Raw genomic sequence first — 21,855 nt, forward strand, 5'->3', positions numbered from 1 at the left:
TTTCTTTTCGTATTTTTGAAATTAGATATTAATACTAAAAATCACAAAATAATTGCACATGTGCTCGAAAAATCAATGCCCATTAGATGAAATAACGTGTGTGAATATCGATCTGACATCATGAAATGGGGAAAGTTTTGATAATTCATGCAACGTAGATCATGAATAACACGAGGAATTTTATTTATAGATAAGATATTATCTGATGTTTGGTATTATCCATTGTTTCTTATGCTCTCTCTTGTGTGGATGTTTGTTTTTTAAAAAATAAAAAGTAATTGTTATTGTACAGGCCTTATTCCCCGTCAAGCCCAATCGCCCTAAGGCCCATGAAGATTAACTCTTATAGGAGCCCCGCGCAAGTCACACATTGTAACGCACGTACCGTCTAAGAGTTGTGAGCTCGGAGTGCTCAAAGCAACCTGTGACGTGCCCCTGCCGAGCAAAGAACTTACATGCGGGGCTAGTCCCAACGCCACTGTCATTATCTCCTTCTCACCACCAAATATCCACTTAGATGAAATGGCATTGGACCTCCCTTCCATTGCCTAGGAAACGCCCCTGCCGAGAATCAAACCCAGCGTTGAAGCCAGTTCCAATGCCACTCTCATTTCCTCCCACTCCCAACTAAACCCCCACTTATGGGTAATAGTATTGGACCCCTCCTTCCACCCACAAGGAGAATAATCATGACCGTTCCACTAAGTTTGGATATAAATAGGCAGGGAAGACTCAGTTAAAAAGGATTGGCAATTTCAGAGGGAAAAGACTAGAGAGAGCTATATCAATTCTCCCCAAGAAAGAAAGGAAAGAGATAGTGAGAAAAGAGGGGAGACTCAGGAAACGGGCCTGCCAAGCATCGCGCTACCCGTGGTAGAAAATCCAAAAGCCCATTATATAAATAGATTGTGAGCCCAAACTCCTCTGAGGCCCAGTAGCCTTATTTTGGGACACACAATTATACATTATTTAAGAAATGGTGTTGTGTATAGTGAAAAATACTTAGATACTCCAGAATATAGCGAAAATGGGCTTTTGCCCATTTCGTGCAAAAAAATTAGCGTATTGCTCCCTTTCCCAAACTAATTAGGGAAATATCCCTCTTTTGAAACTTGATTTTCTCAAAATTGAGTTAAGCCCTATAATGGCGTTTTAAGGAGTCTATAGTGACGTTTTAAGGAGTCTATAGTGACGTTTTAAAGGGCCTATAGTGACATTTTGGAACTCGAACTCCATGAACTCGAGTTATAGGTAAAAATAAAAATAAAATAAAATAAAAAACTTGCATGAAACTCGAGTTCATAACTTGCATGGAACTTGAGTTTCAAAACGCCACTATAGGTCCTTAAAATGTCACTATAGGCTCCTTAAAATGCCACTATAGGGCTCTAGAATTTTTTTTTTTTTTAACTCGATTTTGAGAAAATCGAGTTTAAAAAAATAGGCATTTCCCTAATTAGTTTGAGAAATTGGGCATTTTCCCTTCTTTCTTTTTTTTTACGCGAAATGGGCATTTGCCCATTTTCGCCCTCCAGAATATAGTTTATTATATCATTCCTTTTGTGTTTTTTATGTTGAAACCACATTCCTTCTCTTCTGTATTTTTGTTTCTCTAAAAAAAATTAGTTAATTGAAACAGCTAATCAGTGGGTATCTACAATTGCATGGAATGCCTATTCTTACATAATGTGGCCCCACACACTTGTAGGATCCATTTTACATTTGCAGGAGAAGTACGCCATGCTAATGTGCCTTGGATGATCCACATCTCAGGGTGAGGTACTGATGAGCACATTGAACTATCCATGTAGTTGAGAGCCTAGTGCATGCAGCTAAAATACCCCATAACAAACTAGCCTCAGGTAATATGTTTAGAATTCAGATAGGGGGATATCAACTTTACAATGTGTGTGAAAATTTGGAAAAAGAAGAAAGTAAATGGTCAAAGGGGGAAGCAGACAAGAGGGGAGGGATATAATTATCATTTTTCCTTGTTTGAATATTTTAAAATCAAGTAAGTGGAAGAGATTAGATATCACTTTCTTTTATTTAGATGTTCTAAAATTTAAAAAGAAAATTGGAGAAAATGATATAAATTAATAATTATACTAATCTTTGTTTTTTTTTTTTTTAATAGGTAGTTGGGGTGGGAGAGGTAGGATTCGAAACCACAGAAAAGAGACACCGCAAATGATACCATTAATACCATGATATTAATTAAACCCCATCTTTATTAATATTAAAGACATGGATATAAGTTAACATTATAAGAGGAAAATTGACAAATTAAAATTAGTGAAATTAAACCACCCAAATTATTTCCATTTAAGAGAATTAAAAATAAGTGATTCAAATCCTTTAATCCCTTATTTATTTGAAAAACATTCAAACAAGGTTAATTAATTCTCATAACAGAAAAATATGTGGCACTGAGAGAGAGAGAGAGAGAGAGAGAGAGAGAGAGAGAGAGAGAGAGAGAGAGAGAGAGAGAGAGAGAGAGAGAGAGAGAGAGTATGTATTGTGTTATCTTAAAATCTTAAAATGTATTCTAAACCTCTATTCAAAAATTTCAACTCTTTGGTAGACCATACTATCTTGCATTTGGTCTAGTAATGACTTCTTGAAAGAGATAGCACTAAAATTTTATCCAAATCTAAAACCGTCATTTATTATTATAAAAAAGTCCATTGTTGAAATTAAGGTTGGCTAATTTTTCACCTAATTGTCAATAGTTTTATAGCTCAACCCGACAGTTTTTGGCATTTTAATGAGAGCGTCTTGTGGTAAAATCTCTCCTTCCTCATTGTAACTATTGAATTTAACCCTAAAAAATTCTCATTTATTCCAATTAGAGTTTTGTGCTCTCTTTTTCTCTCTCTTTTTTTTCATTCCAAATCCAAGGACCTATCATAGATTGCGTTTGGAGGGGTAAAAATGGGTTTTCAAGCACAAAAACCGTCTTTTACACGCAATTCATTACTATTTGACAAAAATTAGAAAGTGCTTTTATCACCTCATGAACGTTAAAAATTGATGCTTAATATGCGATTTGCATTAAAGCTTTTATTGAAACTCAACAATTCCTAATGCAATAGCCTTTTCGATTGAATTCAAACATGTGATTGCTGATAGGATAAGAGATCATCTATTTAGAAATGTTGCATGAATGACCCAAAATGGAAGATCTAATTGCTTATAGACGACTAGCAACCATGGACTATATTATTGCTAGTGCAAGAATTACAGGCCATTGTCAACCACAATACTAGGATTGCGAGGTAAGTGTTAGATATCACGCCCATAAGAGGTGCAGGCTCTGTAAATGGTACCAATAACCTCCCATTTTGACCGTAACGTTCATGATGTTAGAAATGGCAAACTGATCGAAGTGTTGTGGAGGTTAAATTATAATCGTTCTCCACCATTATTATAGGTATGAGAAATTTTTCATACAAAATTATTATTGTACACAAATAAATAATATCACTAACTTAAGCATCGAATAAGTCTAGGCTGGTATCGTCCCAATACCTCTTGAGTTATTTGATTAAATCTGAATGTGAAGGCTAATATCTCTGCCTGTCTTGTTGCCGATAAGTTTTGCATTTTATATTATCCATTTCTCAATTTAGATATGAGTATTTCTTGTTTTATTTATGGGTTAAGACCTCCCTTGATCATCGTGTTTGAGATCTCAAGGTTCAGTATTCTCTTTAGAAATTCTACTTCTCACTTGATTGAGCGTCGATCATCCTTGTTCACAATTTGAAAAGAGTATCCTTAATAATAAGAGGTAACAGTAAGCCTACATATAGAGTTGGAAAAAGTTGAAATGGTCTGTTGCTTCGTCAAACCGTTAACCTCTATTGTAAACTTGATCCATCAGCTGTGAGCACTACTTGGGCTTCAAAGCCCATCATGGAAGGTGAAGTGAATAACTTTAATTGTCTCCCAAGACAATTGGAGACAATTCTATACAACTTGGTCCCATTTAAAATGTACAATGCCAGTCTGGTAAATCAGTTTAAAGTCTCAAATCTTCGTTTGGGCCACCATGAAAAGAGAGTATTGTCAAAATAGTTTACCAAACCAACCCACATGTGATTGGTTTAGGCTTTTTTCTTTTTCTTTTTTTTAAGGCTGATGGCCATGTATCTACCGTATCAAAATTAATATCAAAATTAAGGATATGTTAATGGATACCCTTAAGATAATTGTTAATAAATTATTTTTAAAAAAACTTTACACAACTTTTATAGTAAATATAAAAAAACTATCAAAAAAATTAATTAGCTTTTTATTTTCTCATAAAAAGTTTCTAAAAATATATTTATTTAGAGCATCCGTTAACTTTTTTCTAAAATTAAACCAACCAATATTATTAGTATTATTATTTTTTTAAACCCTGAATGTTTAGAACAAATGTCCTTTGTGACCTTCTTGTATCTCTTAAGATTTGTTGATCAATCCTTTGTCATTCTTGCCTTGGTGACACGTTCTCCAACCATATATGGCAACCTTGCTTGACTTCTCCCTCGTGAACATGTAGCATATACTTGCACAATGACCACACACCATCGCTACTAACCTCCATCAAAGTCACCCATAACAATGATGTTCAAAGCCATATGTCCTGTTAAGGAAATGTGATTGTATATGTTGGTTTATTTAGACCCCTGAACACTTATATTGTTTAACCTAATTAATTAAGTTGTTACTAAAGTTTATTATTCAGAACTTGGTTAAACACAAACAATCATATCACTAAGTGCAGAAAGGTAAAAAAGACAAGCGATATGATAACCTAAGAAAAACCAATGAAACCGTCCAATTTCAAGGTAAAAAAACTCAGGGAGGATTTAACCTAAATTATTCTCAAGGCAACAAATTCACTAAATAGAATAGAAATTTTACAATAAATTTTTCCCTAAATTTAATGCTACCTCTTGTAGTACTTACTCGCGTGACCACATGCAGTTCCAAATCCATGAACTCTTCTATCCGAATTTGTTGAACACAAACACCTACGTTTGTGACTCTAAGATCTCACTCAAAACTTTAAATCATTAGCTATGCATAATCTTGTTGCAGCAATTTCAGATCTTCAAGTTCTAATGATGTGTAGATGGAATTCTGGTTGTGACTTTGAAAGGAGAAGGCATAGTACTTTTTAGATCTCACAAGAATACCTCCAAAGTCTCTCCAAAACGTGCCTTAGAGTTTCCTTTAAATACTAGAAGAATTAGATTTAAACCTTAATCACTTAATGGGCTTAACGGGCTGTTGGACTTTAATTAAACTCTACAGAAACGCATCTCGATCAGTCGAGCCTTCTTCTAGATCGGTCAAACCTGACATGTTTCGAATTTCCTTAACTTGCAGCTTCCTTTTTCTTGTATTCTGACTTGCAACACCTTGAGTCTTGTCTAATAAACCTTGTAAATTCTAAGATCTATATCTAAACAAGTTTGTATTCATAGTTTGCCAATTGTTATAAACTTTTAGAACCTAATAGCATAGAATGAAGAGAGAGAGAAGAAAAAGTATTAAACAATCAAGTGAAGAAGTTTCTATGACTCATTTATAGTGTCAATCTATTGTAGCAATTGAGAGAGAGAGAGCTAGTGGAATTTTGTTTTTTTTTTTTTTTTAAAGTTTGTGCATCATTAATCACAAGTAATATTTTTCCTAATATAATACACATGTATGTATATGTATTGTACACCCATGAAAATCATGCAATTTAATTCTATAACTTTTTATTTATTTATTTTAAAGTTGTTTTCACCGGACACCAATAAAAGAACTTCTTATTCGGAGTTTTTTCTTTTTTTTTGGAGAAGGTTCTTCTTCAATTTTCACTTATCAGAATGTTATATGTTACGTAAATTACTTGTATAATTATAACTTAAACGAAACTCATTCTCTTTCCTTACTTATATTAGATGAATGAACTCACTTGAACCTCATTCCTTCTCCTTTGTATGTGCTTATTCTTAAAAAATAAATACAGTAAACAAATACAAAGAAGGAAAAAGAATGAACCTTCATTTCTCCTACAAGGTTCGCATATTTTGGGGGGAAATTCCCTCCTTTTGTAGACCTTTAGTCACCCTGTATCACCTTTTTTACTTCTACGTTACACCTTTATTCGGTCCTATTCAGTATATTCGGTCTACTTTGCTTCTATGCGGTCTATTTTAGTCCTACTTGGTCCACATTGGTCCTATTTAGTTCACCTCAGTTCTATTTAGTCCACTTCGGTCCTATTCAGTCTTATTTGATCCTATTCGGTCCTATTGGGTCCAATCTGGCCCACTTTGGTTCTATTTGATCTATTTAATCTTAATATGTCCTCTTTGATTCTATTCGGTCCAATTCGGTCTTATGTGGTCCACTTTGGTCCTATTCGGTCTTGTGTGGTCCACTTTGGTCATATTTGGTCCATTCTATCCACTTTAGTCTTTTCGGTCCACTTTAGTCTTACTCGGTTCCCATTGGTCTAATTCGGTCCATCATGTCCACTACTATTCTATTTGGTCTTATATTGTCCACTTTGGTCCTATTCGACCTATTTTGGTACATTATGTCCACTTCAGTCATTTTCAGTCTACTTTGGTCTTATTCGGTCCACTTTGATTATATTTAGTCCACTTTGATCCTATTTGGTCCACATTAGTTTTATTCGGTCCATTATGTCTTCTTCGGTCCTTTTTAGTCCATTTTGGTCTTATTAGGTTCAATTCGGTCCTTTTCGGTCCACATTGGTTCAATTCGGTCCATCAAGTCTACTTCGGTCCTATTCGGTCTATCCACTTTTATTCGACCCACATTGGTCCTATTCGGTCCACATTAGTCCTATTCGGTCTATTCAGTTCACTTTGATCCTTTTCAATCCACTTTAGTCTTATTCGGTCCAAATTAGTCCTATTCAGTCCATCTCCCTTGATTTAGCGTTCAAAATTTGAGAAGTGTTATTAATAAGCCAATAGTTGGCAATAGATGAAATGGTCTGTTGCTTCGTCAAACCAGGGACTCTATTGTAAACTTGATCCGTCAGCTGCATGTGAGCACTACTTGGGCTTCAAACTTCAAAAACTTCAAAGCCCATCATGGTAATTGAAGTGAGGCATTTTATTGTCACCCAACATACACAATTGGAGACAATTCCACAACTTGCTCCCATTTAATGTAGATTACCACTGGAAAATCAGTTTAAAGTCCAGTCTGCGCTTGGGCCATCCTTAGAAGGAAGGAATTCTTAGTGTTTTAGTTTGGGATGGGCTGAAATTTTCAACTTATTTGCAATTCTAGCTTATTTTTGCTATTATTTATGGTCTCACTACACTTTTTGATACTTTTCATGGGTTCTATTGTACTATTCAACTTATTTTTCAACTTTTTTTCTAAACTTTCAGTAAAAAAATTTTAATTTCAGCTAAATAAATTGCTCCCAAACAAACCCTAATGAGCATTTGGACCACCATTAGGATGGTTCAAGTTATAAGTATTTTTAATCTAACCCAGCCTTTTTTTTTTTTGAGAGATAATTATTATATACTACTAACCCCGTAACTTAAACTTTTTCCCTCCTAGACCTCCAAGCACTTTGTGCATGGGAAGGTGTCAATTCAGCTACAAAGCCTTTGGAAATCTAACCCAGCCCTATTAAGGTAGGAAGTCATTACTCCAAACTAATACACTATAATTAAGGAATAGTTTACCAAACCAAACCACATGTGATTGGTTTAGGCCTTTTTTTAGGCTCATTGGGCCATTCATCTACAATATTAAATTAAACTCCTTTATCAACCAATATTTTTTTAAAAAAAATCTCAAATGCATAAAATTAAACCTAATTAGTTTTCATCCAAATATGAACTAATAGAATAGAAAATAGTAATACTACCTGTGGGAGGATGAGAAGCCGAGGACAGCAATGGGTGAGAAGAGATCAATACCAGAAGAACACACCTCAAGAAGTACTGTCAAAGAATCCTTGGAGCAAATATGACAACTCAACCACAAACCCAAGAAGACTAGAATGCCCGAGGACCCTGAGGATGCTGATATGTCCTCGGAAGGGCTAAAGTCCAGTTCTAAAGTCGACCATCAAGCACAAACCAAGGAAAAGAAGGAAAGTTTGTCATCAAGCAAGAGAAGGAAGAGTATAGATAAAAGCATTCATCATCTTCGCATTCAATACTCTGCACCCACTTAGTTGGCGCATTAATGAAGGAATGACTCGTAAACAGTGTTATCATAGTTCACGGTGTAGTAAAGAAATCTTCTAGTAAGATCTTGATATGACAAGTATCAAGGGAAACAAACCCTAGCCCTCCAAGTGGAAGGCCAAAATACAACTAGGATGACTATATAAGACAAAGAGATCCTTGTGAAGAGGGGGATGAAACATTTGGAGAAAAGAGAAAATAGAGGAATATCATTGTAACTCAAGAACAAGTGTAAACCTTTATCTCGAATCAAACCCAAGGAACATAACTTAATCAATCCAAGATTAGTATTATTCAATTTCCTTGTCTTGCATATATTCCAAGCACTTATCCTATTATTATCTGATTAATTCATTTTAACAAGGATAGCCAAGGTTGATTGGCACCTCATCTCTATAAATTAATTGTGTGAGGTTAGAATTTAGCTTATTCAAGTTTGACCTGCCACACTACCTATTATTATCTCTATCATTATTATTATTATGGAATATGGAATCTACATTGACCTCTTAATTATTTCCACACCTCCATTTAAATATTATATGTTATTCTACCAAACATTTAAATATACTTGTCTCCATTTAAATATAATATGTTATTCTACTAAAATAGTTTCTACCGCTCACAATGACAACACACCATTGCTACCAACCTGCAGGGCAGCGCCACCTGAAATATATATATAATTTAAAAAAATTTATTGATCTACCCTTCAAAAAAAATTTTGGGAACACTCTCAGTTTTTTATGCTAATAAAATTAAATTTTGTTCCATAATTTGTTCTACATTCAGTGGATTAAAGATTACTTGGTTGTGTACATTGAAAGAGATGTAGCTTGTAGCATTGATAATGAGACTATCAAACAACGATTTCAAAATATGAAAACTCGTAGAAGACAATTGTAAACTTTATGTATTTGCGTGTTTTTTTTTTAATTGTTGTTGTTGTCAATATATGAATTTCTCTTTTTATTAGATTTTATAATTTATATTTTTTAAGGAACACCTTAAGAAAAATTCTTGGAGCCACCACTGCCAACCCCCATGAAACGTTTAGAAAAATGTGCTATTCATAACCACCCATGCAAACTATGTCGTTTATTGCCCTCGGCCTCACTTTCTAACTCCTCTCCCGTCCACTATCTATTTTTCTTTCTCTTCTATCCGTCTTTGCCTTTGTAAGTTGTGACATTCATGTACCTCTTATGACTTATTGATCAACCCTTTGTCATTCTTAGTTACACTTTCTCCAACCACGAATGAAACCTTGCTTGACTTCTCCCTCTTCAATGATCATGTAGCATATACTTGCAAAATGACCACACACCATCGTTAATAACATCCATCAAAGCCACCCACAACAATGATGTTCAAACCATATGTCCTATTAAGGAAATGTGATTGTGTAAAGTGAAGAGAGAAGACTGAAAGAGAAGAATAGATGAGTAGAGAGAAGAAAAAGAATTAAACAATCAAATGAAGAAGTTTCTGTGACTCATTTATGGAAAAATTTGCCAAACAACATAATTTTGGAAAATTATTAGGCGGATGGCATGTGTTCAAAGTTTATTAGTTAGTTGGACTGTTTTTGGAAGTCGAGTACAGTAAAATTGACTTCCAGTCAAAATTGAGTTCGCTACACTCGACTTCCTACTGAAAATTAGCTCTGACCTGGATTAAAAAAAAAAAAAGAGGAAAAGCCACATAGACTATTGAAAGTCGAGTTTACTGAACTTGACTTCCATTGAAAGTCGAGGATAGCATACTTGACTTCCAGGCCAGTAAATTACCCCACCTACCCCACCTATCTCAGTTATGCATGCACAGTAAAAATATTTTTAAATGGAACTCGAGTCTATCAAACTCAAGTTCCAATAAATTTTACACCAACCTCTCAGACATAAACTCTTTGATACACTTTTCACCTCACCTCTTAGCTCACTCAACTCTCACTTCTCCCAGCTCTCTCCCACACCCAAACTCTCCCTTTCACACACATTGATCATTCTACAAATTAAAAAGCTTTTCTTCTTCTTCAATTTGTAGGTAAATATTCAAACCTTTTTAATTTTTTTTTTGGTTAGACCTAGCTAATATATATACTCACTTTTTCATTTGGTAGATATATATATATATATATATACACACACACACACATACCACTTTTATATTGTTGATGAGTAATGTGTTATTTGTAATAGTAATTTATCATTATTATTGTTTTTTGTATTTGTTATTTGTACTTTGTAATGGGTTGTTATTTGAAATATGCAATGGGTTTTTCTTTGTAATGTGTTGTTATGTATAATGTGAATGAATGGGTAACATGTTATTTATTTGCAATGTGTTGTAATGTGTAATGGACCAGAAACACCCTCGAGTTGGGGCACCGTCTAGGGGGACATATGTGAAAACTTGACATATATTCAAAATTGGACCAAAATCAATCGTCTACCAATCTGCTTTGCCTTCTTGTCGATTGCATTGCACAGCTGTCTGTACAATCATGATAAGGTTGCACTACCGCAACTACACTTGCGTGGATTACGAAGGTTCTACATGAACTCTAACCATATGAGATGGACCCTATTTCCGAACCTGTCAAGAAATACCATATCCCCTAGTAGGGCAAGTATATAGCAGCGAGCGTACTGATGAACTTGAATCTCATCGGCATTCGGAGGCAGTGGTTGTCTGATTTGGTCGACAAGTGCAAGTATCAAAATCCTTTGACCTTTTAGCACAATTTGACTGCCATTTGGAATTTGAATTCCAAGCATTTCAGCACACACCTCTATCCAAGTTCTTTTAGTGGGCCCAACCATTGCCTCACCCTCGATGGGCAACCCCGTGATATCTTCCATATCTTGCAATGTGATTGTCATCTCACCATGTGGTAGGTGGAATGTATGGGTCTCTAGGCGCCATCGCTCTACAAATGCAGTGATCAATGCATGGTCAAGCTGTATGGATGGGACCAAGTGTAGACCCTCTAGACCAAGCAACCTCACAATGGCAAGGACACGATCATCTACCATAGGACCTCGAAGTGTCAAATCTTCATGGCGACATTGACAATCCAGTGTGCCAGGAGGATCCTGCAAATATTATAACAAAAAATAAAAATCTTATGCAAATATTTAGTATTTATGGCTAATTAGAGTTATGACATGAATGCATAGTACAAGAAAACACATGCAATTACCTGTCCCCCAACGTTCCACAATAACTCAGATCAATGTTTAACTTGTTCCGTCAATACACTACGATCAATGGGTCCATGATCTATCGTCATGTTGCAAAAAGTTTTTGTGTCATATCAACTATAAATAATAGGTTTTTGTAATGTGCAATATTGGTTAGTGACATTGAATAAAGAGAGACTTACACCATATATGGTTTAATATTGTGACATTGAATAGAGAGAGGACTCTATACAAGCATAAAGATAACCCCTTAATGATATCTCTAAGAACATTTTTTTTATAGATTATTGTAGTTGGTTATGTGGGCTACTTTTTTGTTGGACCCAGGGAAACTTTTTGCGTACTCCCTGGGCAACTTTTTGCAATCCCATATCGAAAATTACTCCCCCCACTTGCTGCCTTATAATCCTAAAGCTGAAAGAGTAGTGTACCATCAATTATAGCTCCTTTTATTGTGGGCTACTTTTTTGTTGGACCCAGGGAAATTTTTTGTGTACTCCCAGGCAACTTTTTTGCAATCCCACATCGAAAGTTACTCCCCCCACTTGCTGCCTTATAAGCCTGAAGCTGAAGGAGTAGTGTACCATCAGTTATTAAGACTAGGTACTCCTTGATGGTACACTACTCCTTCAGTTTTAAGCTTATAAGGTAGCAAGTAGGGGGAGTAACTTTCGATGTAGGATTGCAAAAAAGTTGCCCAGGGAGTACGCAAAAAGTTTCCTTGGGTCCAACAAAAAAATAGCCCACAACATCTTCTTCTTATATCTTCCGTGCTTGCAAAATTTCAAGAAAATTAAAGATCAGCTATGCCATCAATAAATTATTTTAATTATTTTTTTTAAAGCATAAATTGTTTTAATTGTTAGTTTTTGTAGTTTAAAATTATGCTTAAAAATATAAGCTTATAGAGCATATAGTAAATAATATCCGATTGACACAAAATTTGACATGTGTATTAAGAATATAAAGAACATGCAAGTCAATGGTTAGATTTTCAAAATATGTAGTAATGTTTATTTTATTGAGTAAGGTTGCTACAACAAATTTTGTAGCTAAACTATATCCTTTAAGAGATTAAATTCTATAAGGATGGGGTGTAAAACCCATGTTTTACACCATCCAATAAGTGATTGCCACATCAGTATTTTACTTAAAATTTAATATATCCTACCACACCTAATAACATCTCAATAAATTCCCAATTTTGTTGGATTTATTTATGGGTATTAGAATTGATTGAGTGTGATTGTGTTTATTCTTAAATATGTGATAAGATGACGTGGCATGTTGGGATTGAAGGGGTAAAACATGGGTTTTACACCACGTCCTTATAGAATTTAATCTCATCCTTGAATATATATTATTTATTTTAAAGGTCATTTAATGGGTGTTTTTAAAGTATTTGTTAATAAACTATTTTAAGAAAGTTTTGATAACATTATCTTGTAAAAATATAAAATACTCTAAAAAAAATATTTTTTCTTCTTATAAAAAGTTTCTAAAATAGTTTTCTTGGAAAATCTGTTAATTTTTCGGATATTTTAAAATTGAATCCACCAAAAGAAGAATTTCTTATTCGAATTTTTCTATCTTTGGAAAAGGTTTTTATTCTACATTCACTTGTTGAAAAGTTATATGTTACATAAATTACTTGTATGATTATTACTTATATTAGAAGAATGAACCTTATTATAGTTGTTTTGAGTGGAGTTTATGGGCTGTTTTTCTGAAACTTAATTCTTTCTCCATTATTTGCGTTTGTTTGATTGTTTTTAAAAAGAAAAAGAATGAACCTCTATATGTCTCCAATAAGGTTCGCATATTCTGGGGGGAAATTCCCTCCTCTTGTAGACCATTATTCACCATCTATCACCTTTCTTTTCTTCCCACGTTGTCGCGTTTTTTGCTCCCGCCATACACGCCTCCTTCTTCACTCTCCCACACAATCAAAAACAAAGAAAGAAAAACATTACACAAAACCAAGGCCTCAATAAATAACAAGTTTCCCTTCTCTTCCCTTCCCTTTCTCTCTAAACAAACTATGCTTCGGCTCTGCTTCAGAACCCGACGCTCTCTCCGTTTCCCTCTCTCCAATCACCCTCGCCTTCAATTTTCCTCTTCGCAAAACCCAATCGAACCCTCAAACGATCTCGAAATTTCCCAAAAAGCCCCTCCGCCGCCGCTGCCGCCTTCTTCCGTTCATCACCCTCTCACTACTACCGCCGCCTCTGCCACGGCCTCTCTCTCTCGCAATTCCCTGCTCGCTCTCTCCGCTACACTCCTCTCCTCTCTAATCGCCTCCTACTACGCTATCCTCTCCACCTCAGACGAACACAACTCCTCGTCCTCCTCCTCCTCGTCCTCCTCTTCCTCCACTTCTACTAATCCCTTGTACTCCGGAATCGAACGCGCGGTCAAGAAATCCTCCGATTCCGTCAACAGAATCTTCCACCACGCCAAGCAAACCGGCGTCGCAGCCTCCGTTCTCTGGCAGTCTCTCAGCTCCGTCTTGTCCTCCGCCAACCATGAGGTCCGCTCCGGCTTCGAACTTAGGGTTGCGGCGCTCCTCGCCGACATTTCCGCCGCCAATGCCAGTCGCAGGGCCGCGATCGTTGGTGCTGGAGGTGGCGCCGTCGTCGATTGGTTGCTTGAGTCCGTGGCGGTCCCCAGGGACGGGTTTGGGACTCAGGCCGAGTCGGCGAGGGCGCTTGCGTACTTGATCGCCGATCCTAATGTCTCCGCCTCCGTGCTTGGGAGGCCTCATGCTATTCCCAAACTTCTCAGGTTCATTTTCTCATGTCACCCTCAGCGTTCGAAGAAGGTGAATTTCCATCAATTTTTTTATTTTTATATTAATTAGATATATAAATGTTAGATTTTCATGAATTGAAGTATTGGAAAGTAGCTTTGGATTAGTTTGAACAGTTGAAGAATCAATGCCATTAGCTTAATCTATAGGTTTTCTAATTTTTGTTATTTATAAGATAGAAATGTTAGATTTTGATGTATTCAAGTATTGGAAAGTTCTACCTTTTCAGTAAAAAAAGAAAAAGAAAAAGTATTGGAAAGTAGCTTTGGATCAGTTTGAACAATTGACGAATCAATGCCATTTGTGTGTGATAGTTGATTTAGTTAAAAAGCTTGAAATGTTGGATTTTTCAATTATCTAAATCTCGGAAAGTAGCTTTGGATTTGTTTGATCAATAAAGTTGATTCATTTAAATAGCTTAATCTATAGGAGTTTGGACTTTGGTTTGAAGGTCTTTCCTGTTCTTATTCTTGAGTTTAATCTATAATGATTGCATTCACTTGTTAGCCACATCCAATGAATTCTGAATTGTATTCTTGGAATTCGATATATGGTTGATCATCTTTATTGTAGGGTAGTATGGACTGGTAAATATAGCATTCTCTTTATAGATTACTGTTAGAAGTACCAGCATCAAATGTAAAATCAAACAGGACAACACCGATACTAATACGCATTATCTTTTTTCTTGAGTAGAATAAGGCTAGTTAGTTGATGGCCCTAGATCCTTGTTTATGACTTGGAACTTATAACTTTTGACAGATTTTGTTTTAATTTTCATTTTGGACTCCATTTAAAAAAAAAAAAAAAAACATTTTGGAGTCCACATCAAATACTAATTTGTTCAGAATTTACGACCACCCAAAAATATTAATGCTGAATTTCTTTCATTTGCATAAACAAGTTAAAAGTAAGATGTAGGGTTTGTGTACTTAAAACTAGAAGAGGAAAAAGCCTAATTTGGTTGTTAAATTCAGGTGTAAATCTCAAAGGTGGACAGGCAATGTCTATAAGAAACGGTTAATATAGTGTGCATTGGCATATGAAAGGAACCTGAGACTGACCTGTTTGTATTGGACAATATCAATAAATAGCAAATCATCTTCTTCTCTTTTTTTTTTTTTTTTTTTTTTGTTGTTGTTTAATAAGTAATATGGAACATCAATATCAAATACATGAAATAGCTTGATCATTTTTACATTTCTTTGATTTTTCACTAATTATTAAAACTGTCACAGACACTGATCTTTTGATGCTTTTAGTTTTTGTTTTGCCATTGATATATTGCATTTTTGTGGGAACAGCAATCAAGACGTAGTTCATTCGATGTTTCTGATTCTTTGAAAGGTAGGAGCATGCTTGTAGCTGCCATTATGGATATTGTTACTTCCAGCTGTGATATTTCAGACAAGGTATCATTTCAGCCATCCCTACCAGGGCATGCTGAAACTGGAGATATTGCTGCAGCCATTCAAGTTCTTGAGGAAGGTGGCATTCACTTGGATGAATCAAATGCTAATCAAGATGATGAAGATGGTGGGAACGGAATAAAAGGGATTGGAATGAAAATTTTTGGAGGAACTACAGTATTGGGGCTTTCAAGAACAAGTGAGCTTATGGAATTAGGTATTGGTGAAACCAATCATGTACAATCAGCTAGGCATACACCTAAAGCTCTCTTCCGACAAAATAAGCATGATGGTTCACTAATGCAAGCTAATAATTTGTCTTCTGCTGTTGTTCCTGGTCTTTGGGATGATTTGCATTGTGAACATGTTTCTGTACCTTTTGCTGCATGGGCATTAGCAAGTTGGGCAACGGCATCAGAGGTGAATAGGTCTCATATTCAAGAACTGGATCAAGATGGCCATGCTGTCATGACTGCTTTAGTGGCACCAGAGAGATCTGTGAAATGGCATGGGAGTTTGGTGGCACGGTTGCTACTAGAGGACCGTAATCTGCCCTTAAATGATTCTGTTTCTGATTGGAGTTCTAGTCTTCTTTCTACTATTTCGCAGGCAAGTAAAAATGAGGACATTTCTTTGGCTCTGGTGGCGTTGTCTGCCTTTCAGGTTTCTGTTGAGAGAAGCCCTGAGGCAAAAAAGATAGTGATGGAGAAGGGCCTACATCTAATGAGGGACACTGCTAAACGATTGACAAAGCATAAGCATGTGCAAGATGCACTGGCAAAAGCACTAGAATTAATTTGTACGGGGGACATGCATTTATCCCTTAAAGAGAGTCAAAAGTGGTCTGGTATATTGCTTCCTTGGATTTATGGGAAAAATTCCTCGGACACCGTACAATCTTCAGCCAAAAAGATACTTTATCACATTCTTGAAGATTATGGACCATCTTCTGTACCAATTTCTCAAGGATGGTTGGCTATTCTGCTAACTGAAATCCTGGATTCTGCCAAGACATCAGCTAAAGGAAGCACTCAACCTAAAAATGACAAAGTGAAGGTTTGAAGAAATTTTCTATCTCATTGCTATTTCACATTGAAATGTGTTGCAGAGAGAAATTTTATCTGGTTGTACTTCAGATATAACTTCTTGGACTATCATTAAATTGTTTTTTTTAATTATATATATATATGTATATTTATTTATAGATAGTTCTTTTCTATCAGTGCTCTTTCTCTGTTAGTATTCATGAAGTTTACTAACTTTTGCAGACAAAAATCGATCAGTCAAACATTCTTTCTGCTACACAAATTGCTAATCAATTAGCAGTTGCTGTTGTTAATCTAGCAGTGAAGCAGCTGGGAACAGCCACTGGTTCTGTGGATACATTCCCTCTGGCAGATCTTCTTTCTCTGGAACCTTTTGTGGGACCACTTAAAAATCTAAAGAAAGATAACCTGGCTAAGTTTGATGCTGCAGATTCTGCATTGGCAACCCTGAAGGGGATCAAAGCACTGACTGAAATTTGTGCTGAAGAGCCTCAATTTCAGGAAAAAATAACTGATTTTGGGGTTTTGTGTCTGTTGAGACGTTTTCTGTTATGTGATGATTTTGAGAAACTTGCTGCAATTGAAGCGTATGATGCATCTAGAACACTTGAGGCTCAGGATCGAGTTCCAAATGGTCATGGGGAATCACCTATTTCTGATACTAATGATTCATCTAGTGTTCGTGTTCCAGCTACAGCCCACATTCGCAAGCATGCAGCTCGGCTGTTAGCTATCCTTTCACTCCTTCCAAAAGCCCAGAAGGTTATTATGGCAGATAAAACTTGGTGTAAATGGCTTGAGGATTGTGCTAATGGGAAGATTCCAGGTTGCAGTGACCCTAAGATACAAAGTTATGCTAGGGCAACACTTCTAAATATATTTTGCAATCACCAAATTGATAAAGACCATGTAAATAAGAATCTTCCTGATACTGGTGTTTCAAACAGAGATAACAATTGTCCTCAATATAAAGATATGGTATTTTTAATCAATCCCGAACTGTCCCACTGGAAGTGTCCTGAACAAGTAGATCGGGACAATGTTCGAAGGGATAAATCTTCGACTCTGGCTACTACTGTAGCCAGTGAGGGTACGCCTGTAAACACACCCCCAAATGATGGTAGCCTTTCTAGTTCTGTTGATTATGCTGGCTCACAATCAGAACTGCCTCTTTTGGATGTCGTTTTTGTCCATGGGATCCGTGGTGGGGCTTATAGGTCTTGGCGCATAGCTGAGGACAAGACCTCAACTACATCTGGCTTGGTAGAAAAGATTGATGAGGAAGCAGGGAAGCTAGGAACATTTTGGCCAGGTGAATGGCTTTCATCTGACTTCCCTCAAGCTCGCATGTTTACTCTCAAATACAAGGTTTGTTTTGAGTCTGGTAGTAATTTAAAAGGTTCTTGTTTTTCTAAAAGGTCTTTCTGGTATCTGCTACCTCTTGGAAATTTTGTCCTTAATTCCTTGATGACTAGTTGGTTTATGGAGTTGATCTTGAGGTCTCCATGTTCAGCATCTAATCCACAGTTACATGTTTTATACAGACAAATCTCACACAATGGTCTGGAGCTAGTTTGCCCCTTCAGGTTTGTATGTTTTGGTTGACAGTCAAGAAGCAGCTTTATATGTCATTTGAGTTGTTAACACCCATCATGTTATGTTACTAGGAATTTGAATCATCAAAGATCTGAGAATGTTATTCATACGCAAGATGTTTGTTGTATACATGCAAGTTACTTTGAGATTCTTTTTAGGAAGCATGAGTTATGGGGGAATGGGAACTTTCCATTCAGAATTTTTAGCTCATATTATTTTGCACTTCTACGGTTGGTGAGCGTCAATGGTTGACATGGGTATAAGATTCACAGTTCTCACACCTTGTTTTTTATGGGAACCCATGGAGGTTAATGTTTGCATAATTTGAATATGTACTTTAATGGATTTCATCCTAGTCAGTCTAGACCAATCCTAGGTGGTACTTCTATTGATGAGTAGAAGATGATCTTCAGATTTCCTTCATATGGAAAAACCTATAACGTTGCTTGACCTAGTTTTGATCTTTTTTGACTTCAAAATTGTAGCATTTGCTTCATTCAATTATCTCTTAATGGAATCTGCTGGTCCCACAGTTCCTTCTTTGCTGGTTGGCTTATATATAATTTGATTTCTACTGATGCTTGTCTTTACCTGCTTCTGCTGGAAATGTGCAGGAAGTAAGCTCCATGCTATTGGAGAAACTTGTTGCTGCAGGCATTGGGAATCGACCGGTGGTGTTTGTGACTCACAGGTTTTTATAGTGGTCTTAGGGACGAGATTGTGTGGTTTCTTGGCAATAACAAGCTTCTTGTATTTGATACACATTAGGAAAGTGACACACACAAAGATTTTTTCCTATAAAGGATTCACTGATTTTCCTTTATTTTCAATGCGGCAACTAACATAACATATTTTTGCCAAGTTTTACATCTAAAATTGATATTTACTTCCAAATAGGCACTCATTAGCTTAACTGTGGTCCTCAAGTATTTCACTGATGATTTATGTCCCTGGAAATAAGAGTCCTTATGCCAGTAGGTTTGGTTTGATTTAGTGAATAGATGATAACTCATCCTAATGTTCAGGGAATTTTGACTACCATAATTTGTTTTTGATATATTGCTTCTATTTGCAATTTCACATATAATAAAATTATCAGCCAATTGGTATAAGATGGAAAAAGAAACTAATTCCATTATTGGTAGACATTGTAGGACTCCTAGAGCAACATGATGAGTCTGTTTCTGTTGTTTCACAGCATGTAGCATTTGGTGTGTGTGTGTGTGTATTATCTTATCTAATGTATTTACTTTTGCTTTTTGCAGCATGGGAGGCTTGGTTGTAAAGCAGATGCTGTATAAAGCTAAGGCAGAAAATATAGATAACCTTGTGAACAACACTGCTGGAGTTGTATGCTTCAATCAATAATTAAATATTTTCTTACATTGCTGATCCTTTGATTAACTTTCAATTATCAATTGTTTATGATGCTTGTGTTTTAACCTGGTTTCAGGTGTTCTATAGCTGCCCACATTTTGGCAGCAAACTAGCAGACATGCCTTGGCGAATGGGCCTGGTGTTTCGCCCTGCCCCAACTGTGAGTATATGATCTTTATAAACTAAGCTGGGTTATTATCACCCGGCCCCCAATAGCACGTGATTGTTGGTTTCTACATTTATCTTGTAGTTGAAATAATTGTTGTACAAGTAGATGTTAACAGCATTTAATTTATGCTGTTCTTAGATAGGGGAGCTAAGGAGTGGGTCGCCGAGACTAGTAGAGCTTAACGACTATATCCGAGACCTTCATAAGAAAGGGGTGCTTGATGTCCTCAGTTTCTGTGAGGTAGTCCACAGTTTGGTTAAAATAGTGGATCTCTTCCTGTGTATCTTTTTCTGAGCTTAAGAGGTAGCTAATAATTGTTTTGCAGACCAAGGTAACTCCCCTTGTTGAAGGTTATGGAGGATGGGCCTTCCGAATGGAAATAGTATCAATTGAATCAGCATATCCTGGATTTGGTGAACTTGTTGTAAGTATGACTTCGATAAACATATGACACTTAGGCTGAAGAAGACAAAGAGATCTTTTGCCTAAGTAGTTAGGTTTTAAAAAATCGGTTGAAATGACTTTAGAGTATCATTGCATATGTAGCGTTGGCTGTTGAGCATGAACATACCCTTCATGCCTTGCAAATTAGTTTTTAACTTTTTTCTTTATTAGCAGGAAAAGCTTTAAAAACTTGTTTAGACTTTGCCATGAGCCATCAATCATCTTGGAAGCGTTTGTTAGTTACTAGTGCTCCATTTGTCTTCATGACATGCTGATACATTACTGCACATTGGTTTGAGTCTAGTCTGCATCTTGTAGAGGAGATAATCTTTTCTGATTAAAGTAGTGATGTGCTATATATGTTATTTATAATTAGTTAACAGGTAAGCATTAGAAAAATGCAAAATCTTTTCATTGGGTATTCTTGTACATTTCAATGATTTCATAGATTGGTTCCTGGAAACTGTGGCATCTAACCTTTTTACATATGTTTTTGTCAAACATGAGTATATCTTGGGCCTGTTGTTTTATTAAAGTATTGGTCAACAGTGTTTAAGAACCTGCGTTATTTTCAGCAGCAGATGGGAGACCTTTAAGATGTTTATTCTTAGTTTTGAGCAGTTAGGGAATGATATTGATCTCACATTTGAGCAGTGAGGGATCAACTGAATATATTGTGAGGTGATCAATTAGAGGATCAATTTGGACAGATGTCAGGCCTTTTATTATAGCCTTGCCATTTTAAACGTTGACAACTTCAAATGAATGCATGATCTTCTAGCTCATGCGTATTGCTTAGTATTCTTCCTATTCTTCAACCCTTCACTTATATATTTTACTTTTCTTAACAGGTACTAGAGTCAACAGATCATATTAATTCATGTAAACCAATTAACCGTTCAGATCCTTCGTATACTCAGACATTAGAATTTTTGCAGAAGCTGATAGAGCGTTATAGGTGACGACATTACTCAGTTTTGCCCACTGAATTGGTGCAATTAATCACTAGAAAGTCTGGAGCTAGGCTCCACTGGTTACCAAGATGACTATAGGAGCTGTGGAGAAATATTGCAGACGGTTGCGAGCACAATTCATCTGCAAGTCTGGCAGCCTGTATATAAGATTGCTTGCTGATCTATTGAGATGACATCGAAGGAGAACCATGGACCTAATAATTGGGCCTAAACTGCACAGATTTTTTCTCACATTCTTTTTGTCTTTTAATCCTCGATATCAATTTTCTTCTTCTCCTCCTAACTGTACATCATTCATTGTAACCATTTTTTATTCTTTGTACATAGTGGATAAGCCTCCTTTTAGGTTAGGTTTACAAAGGTGTTGTATGTACGTGTACTTCCAAGAAAGAAAAAGAAAAATCAATACAAATCTACATTACCATTACCATTCGCTAAACATATTTTGTAAGTTTTTGTGTATTGTATGAGTAAGGAATAAGTTATAGAAAACTCTAGGGATACACCCAAACTCACGCTTTTGCTAAATTTTACATGTTTAAATATAAACTTGTAATTGGTGGTGATCAAAATACTCAATTTTTTCATGCG

General features: G+C 36.0%; 2 protein-coding genes across 5 annotated transcripts; one reads left to right on the forward strand and one right to left on the reverse strand.

Annotated features, from left to right (window-relative positions):
- Nucleotides 1-10,789: 10,789 nt before the first annotated feature.
- On the reverse strand, nucleotides 10,790-11,529 carry LOC142637803 (serine/threonine-protein phosphatase 7 long form homolog). Its single transcript, XM_075811805.1, has 2 exons — nucleotides 11,482-11,529; nucleotides 10,790-11,332 (listed from the first exon to the last, which is right to left on the reverse strand). Exons 1-2 carry the CDS (start codon nucleotides 11,527-11,529, stop codon nucleotides 10,790-10,792), a joined length of 591 nt encoding a protein of 196 aa, XP_075667920.1.
- A 1,743-nt stretch (nucleotides 11,530-13,272) lies between these two features.
- LOC142616944 (uncharacterized) lies at nucleotides 13,273-21,703 on the forward strand. Of its 4 annotated transcripts, none has more exons than XM_075789680.1 (10): nucleotides 13,278-14,261; nucleotides 15,554-16,714; nucleotides 16,927-18,072; nucleotides 18,249-18,290; nucleotides 18,915-18,991; nucleotides 19,566-19,650; nucleotides 19,754-19,837; nucleotides 19,985-20,086; nucleotides 20,172-20,270; nucleotides 21,142-21,703. In XM_075789680.1, the coding sequence occupies exons 1-10, from the start codon at nucleotides 13,482-13,484 to the stop codon at nucleotides 21,250-21,252; spliced, it is 3,687 nt and encodes a 1,228-aa protein (XP_075645795.1). In that variant the 5' UTR covers nucleotides 13,278-13,481; the 3' UTR covers nucleotides 21,253-21,703. The 4 variants fall into 4 exon arrangements, 2 of the variants coding, with proteins under 2 accessions (XP_075645795.1, XP_075645802.1); XM_075789687.1 differs by having other exon boundaries at nucleotides 14,089-14,261; nucleotides 15,597-16,714; XR_012840894.1 differs by lacking the exons at nucleotides 19,985-20,086; nucleotides 20,172-20,270; nucleotides 21,142-21,703 and having other exon boundaries at nucleotides 13,273-14,261; nucleotides 16,927-18,016; nucleotides 18,915-19,650; nucleotides 19,754-19,817.
- Nucleotides 21,704-21,855: the final 152 nt, after the last annotated feature.

Source organism: Castanea sativa, chromosome 1, assembly GCF_040712315.1.
Source record: "Castanea sativa cultivar Marrone di Chiusa Pesio chromosome 1, ASM4071231v1".
Lineage (NCBI taxonomy): Eukaryota > Viridiplantae > Streptophyta > Magnoliopsida > Fagales > Fagaceae > Castanea > Castanea sativa.

What these genes read in the sequence shown, in the direction of transcription:
- LOC142637803 (XM_075811805.1), bottom strand. Translation starts at nt 11,529, where the DNA reads ATGACGATAGATCATGGACCCATTGATCGTAGTGTATTGACGGAACAA. An exon ending in GTAGTGTATTGACGGAACAA is followed by an intron (nt 11,333 to 11,481) that starts GTTAAACATTGA and finishes TAATATTTGCAG; the next exon opens with GATCCTCCTGGCACACTGGA.
- LOC142616944 (XM_075789680.1), top strand. Translation starts at nt 13,482, where the DNA reads ATGCTTCGGCTCTGCTTCAGAACCCGACGCTCTCTCCGTTTCCCTCTC. An exon ending in TGAACAACACTGCTGGAGTT is followed by an intron (nt 19,651 to 19,753) that starts GTATGCTTCAAT and finishes ACCTGGTTTCAG; the next exon opens with GTGTTCTATAGCTGCCCACA. An exon ending in ATGTCCTCAGTTTCTGTGAG is followed by an intron (nt 20,087 to 20,171) that starts GTAGTCCACAGT and finishes ATTGTTTTGCAG; the next exon opens with ACCAAGGTAACTCCCCTTGT.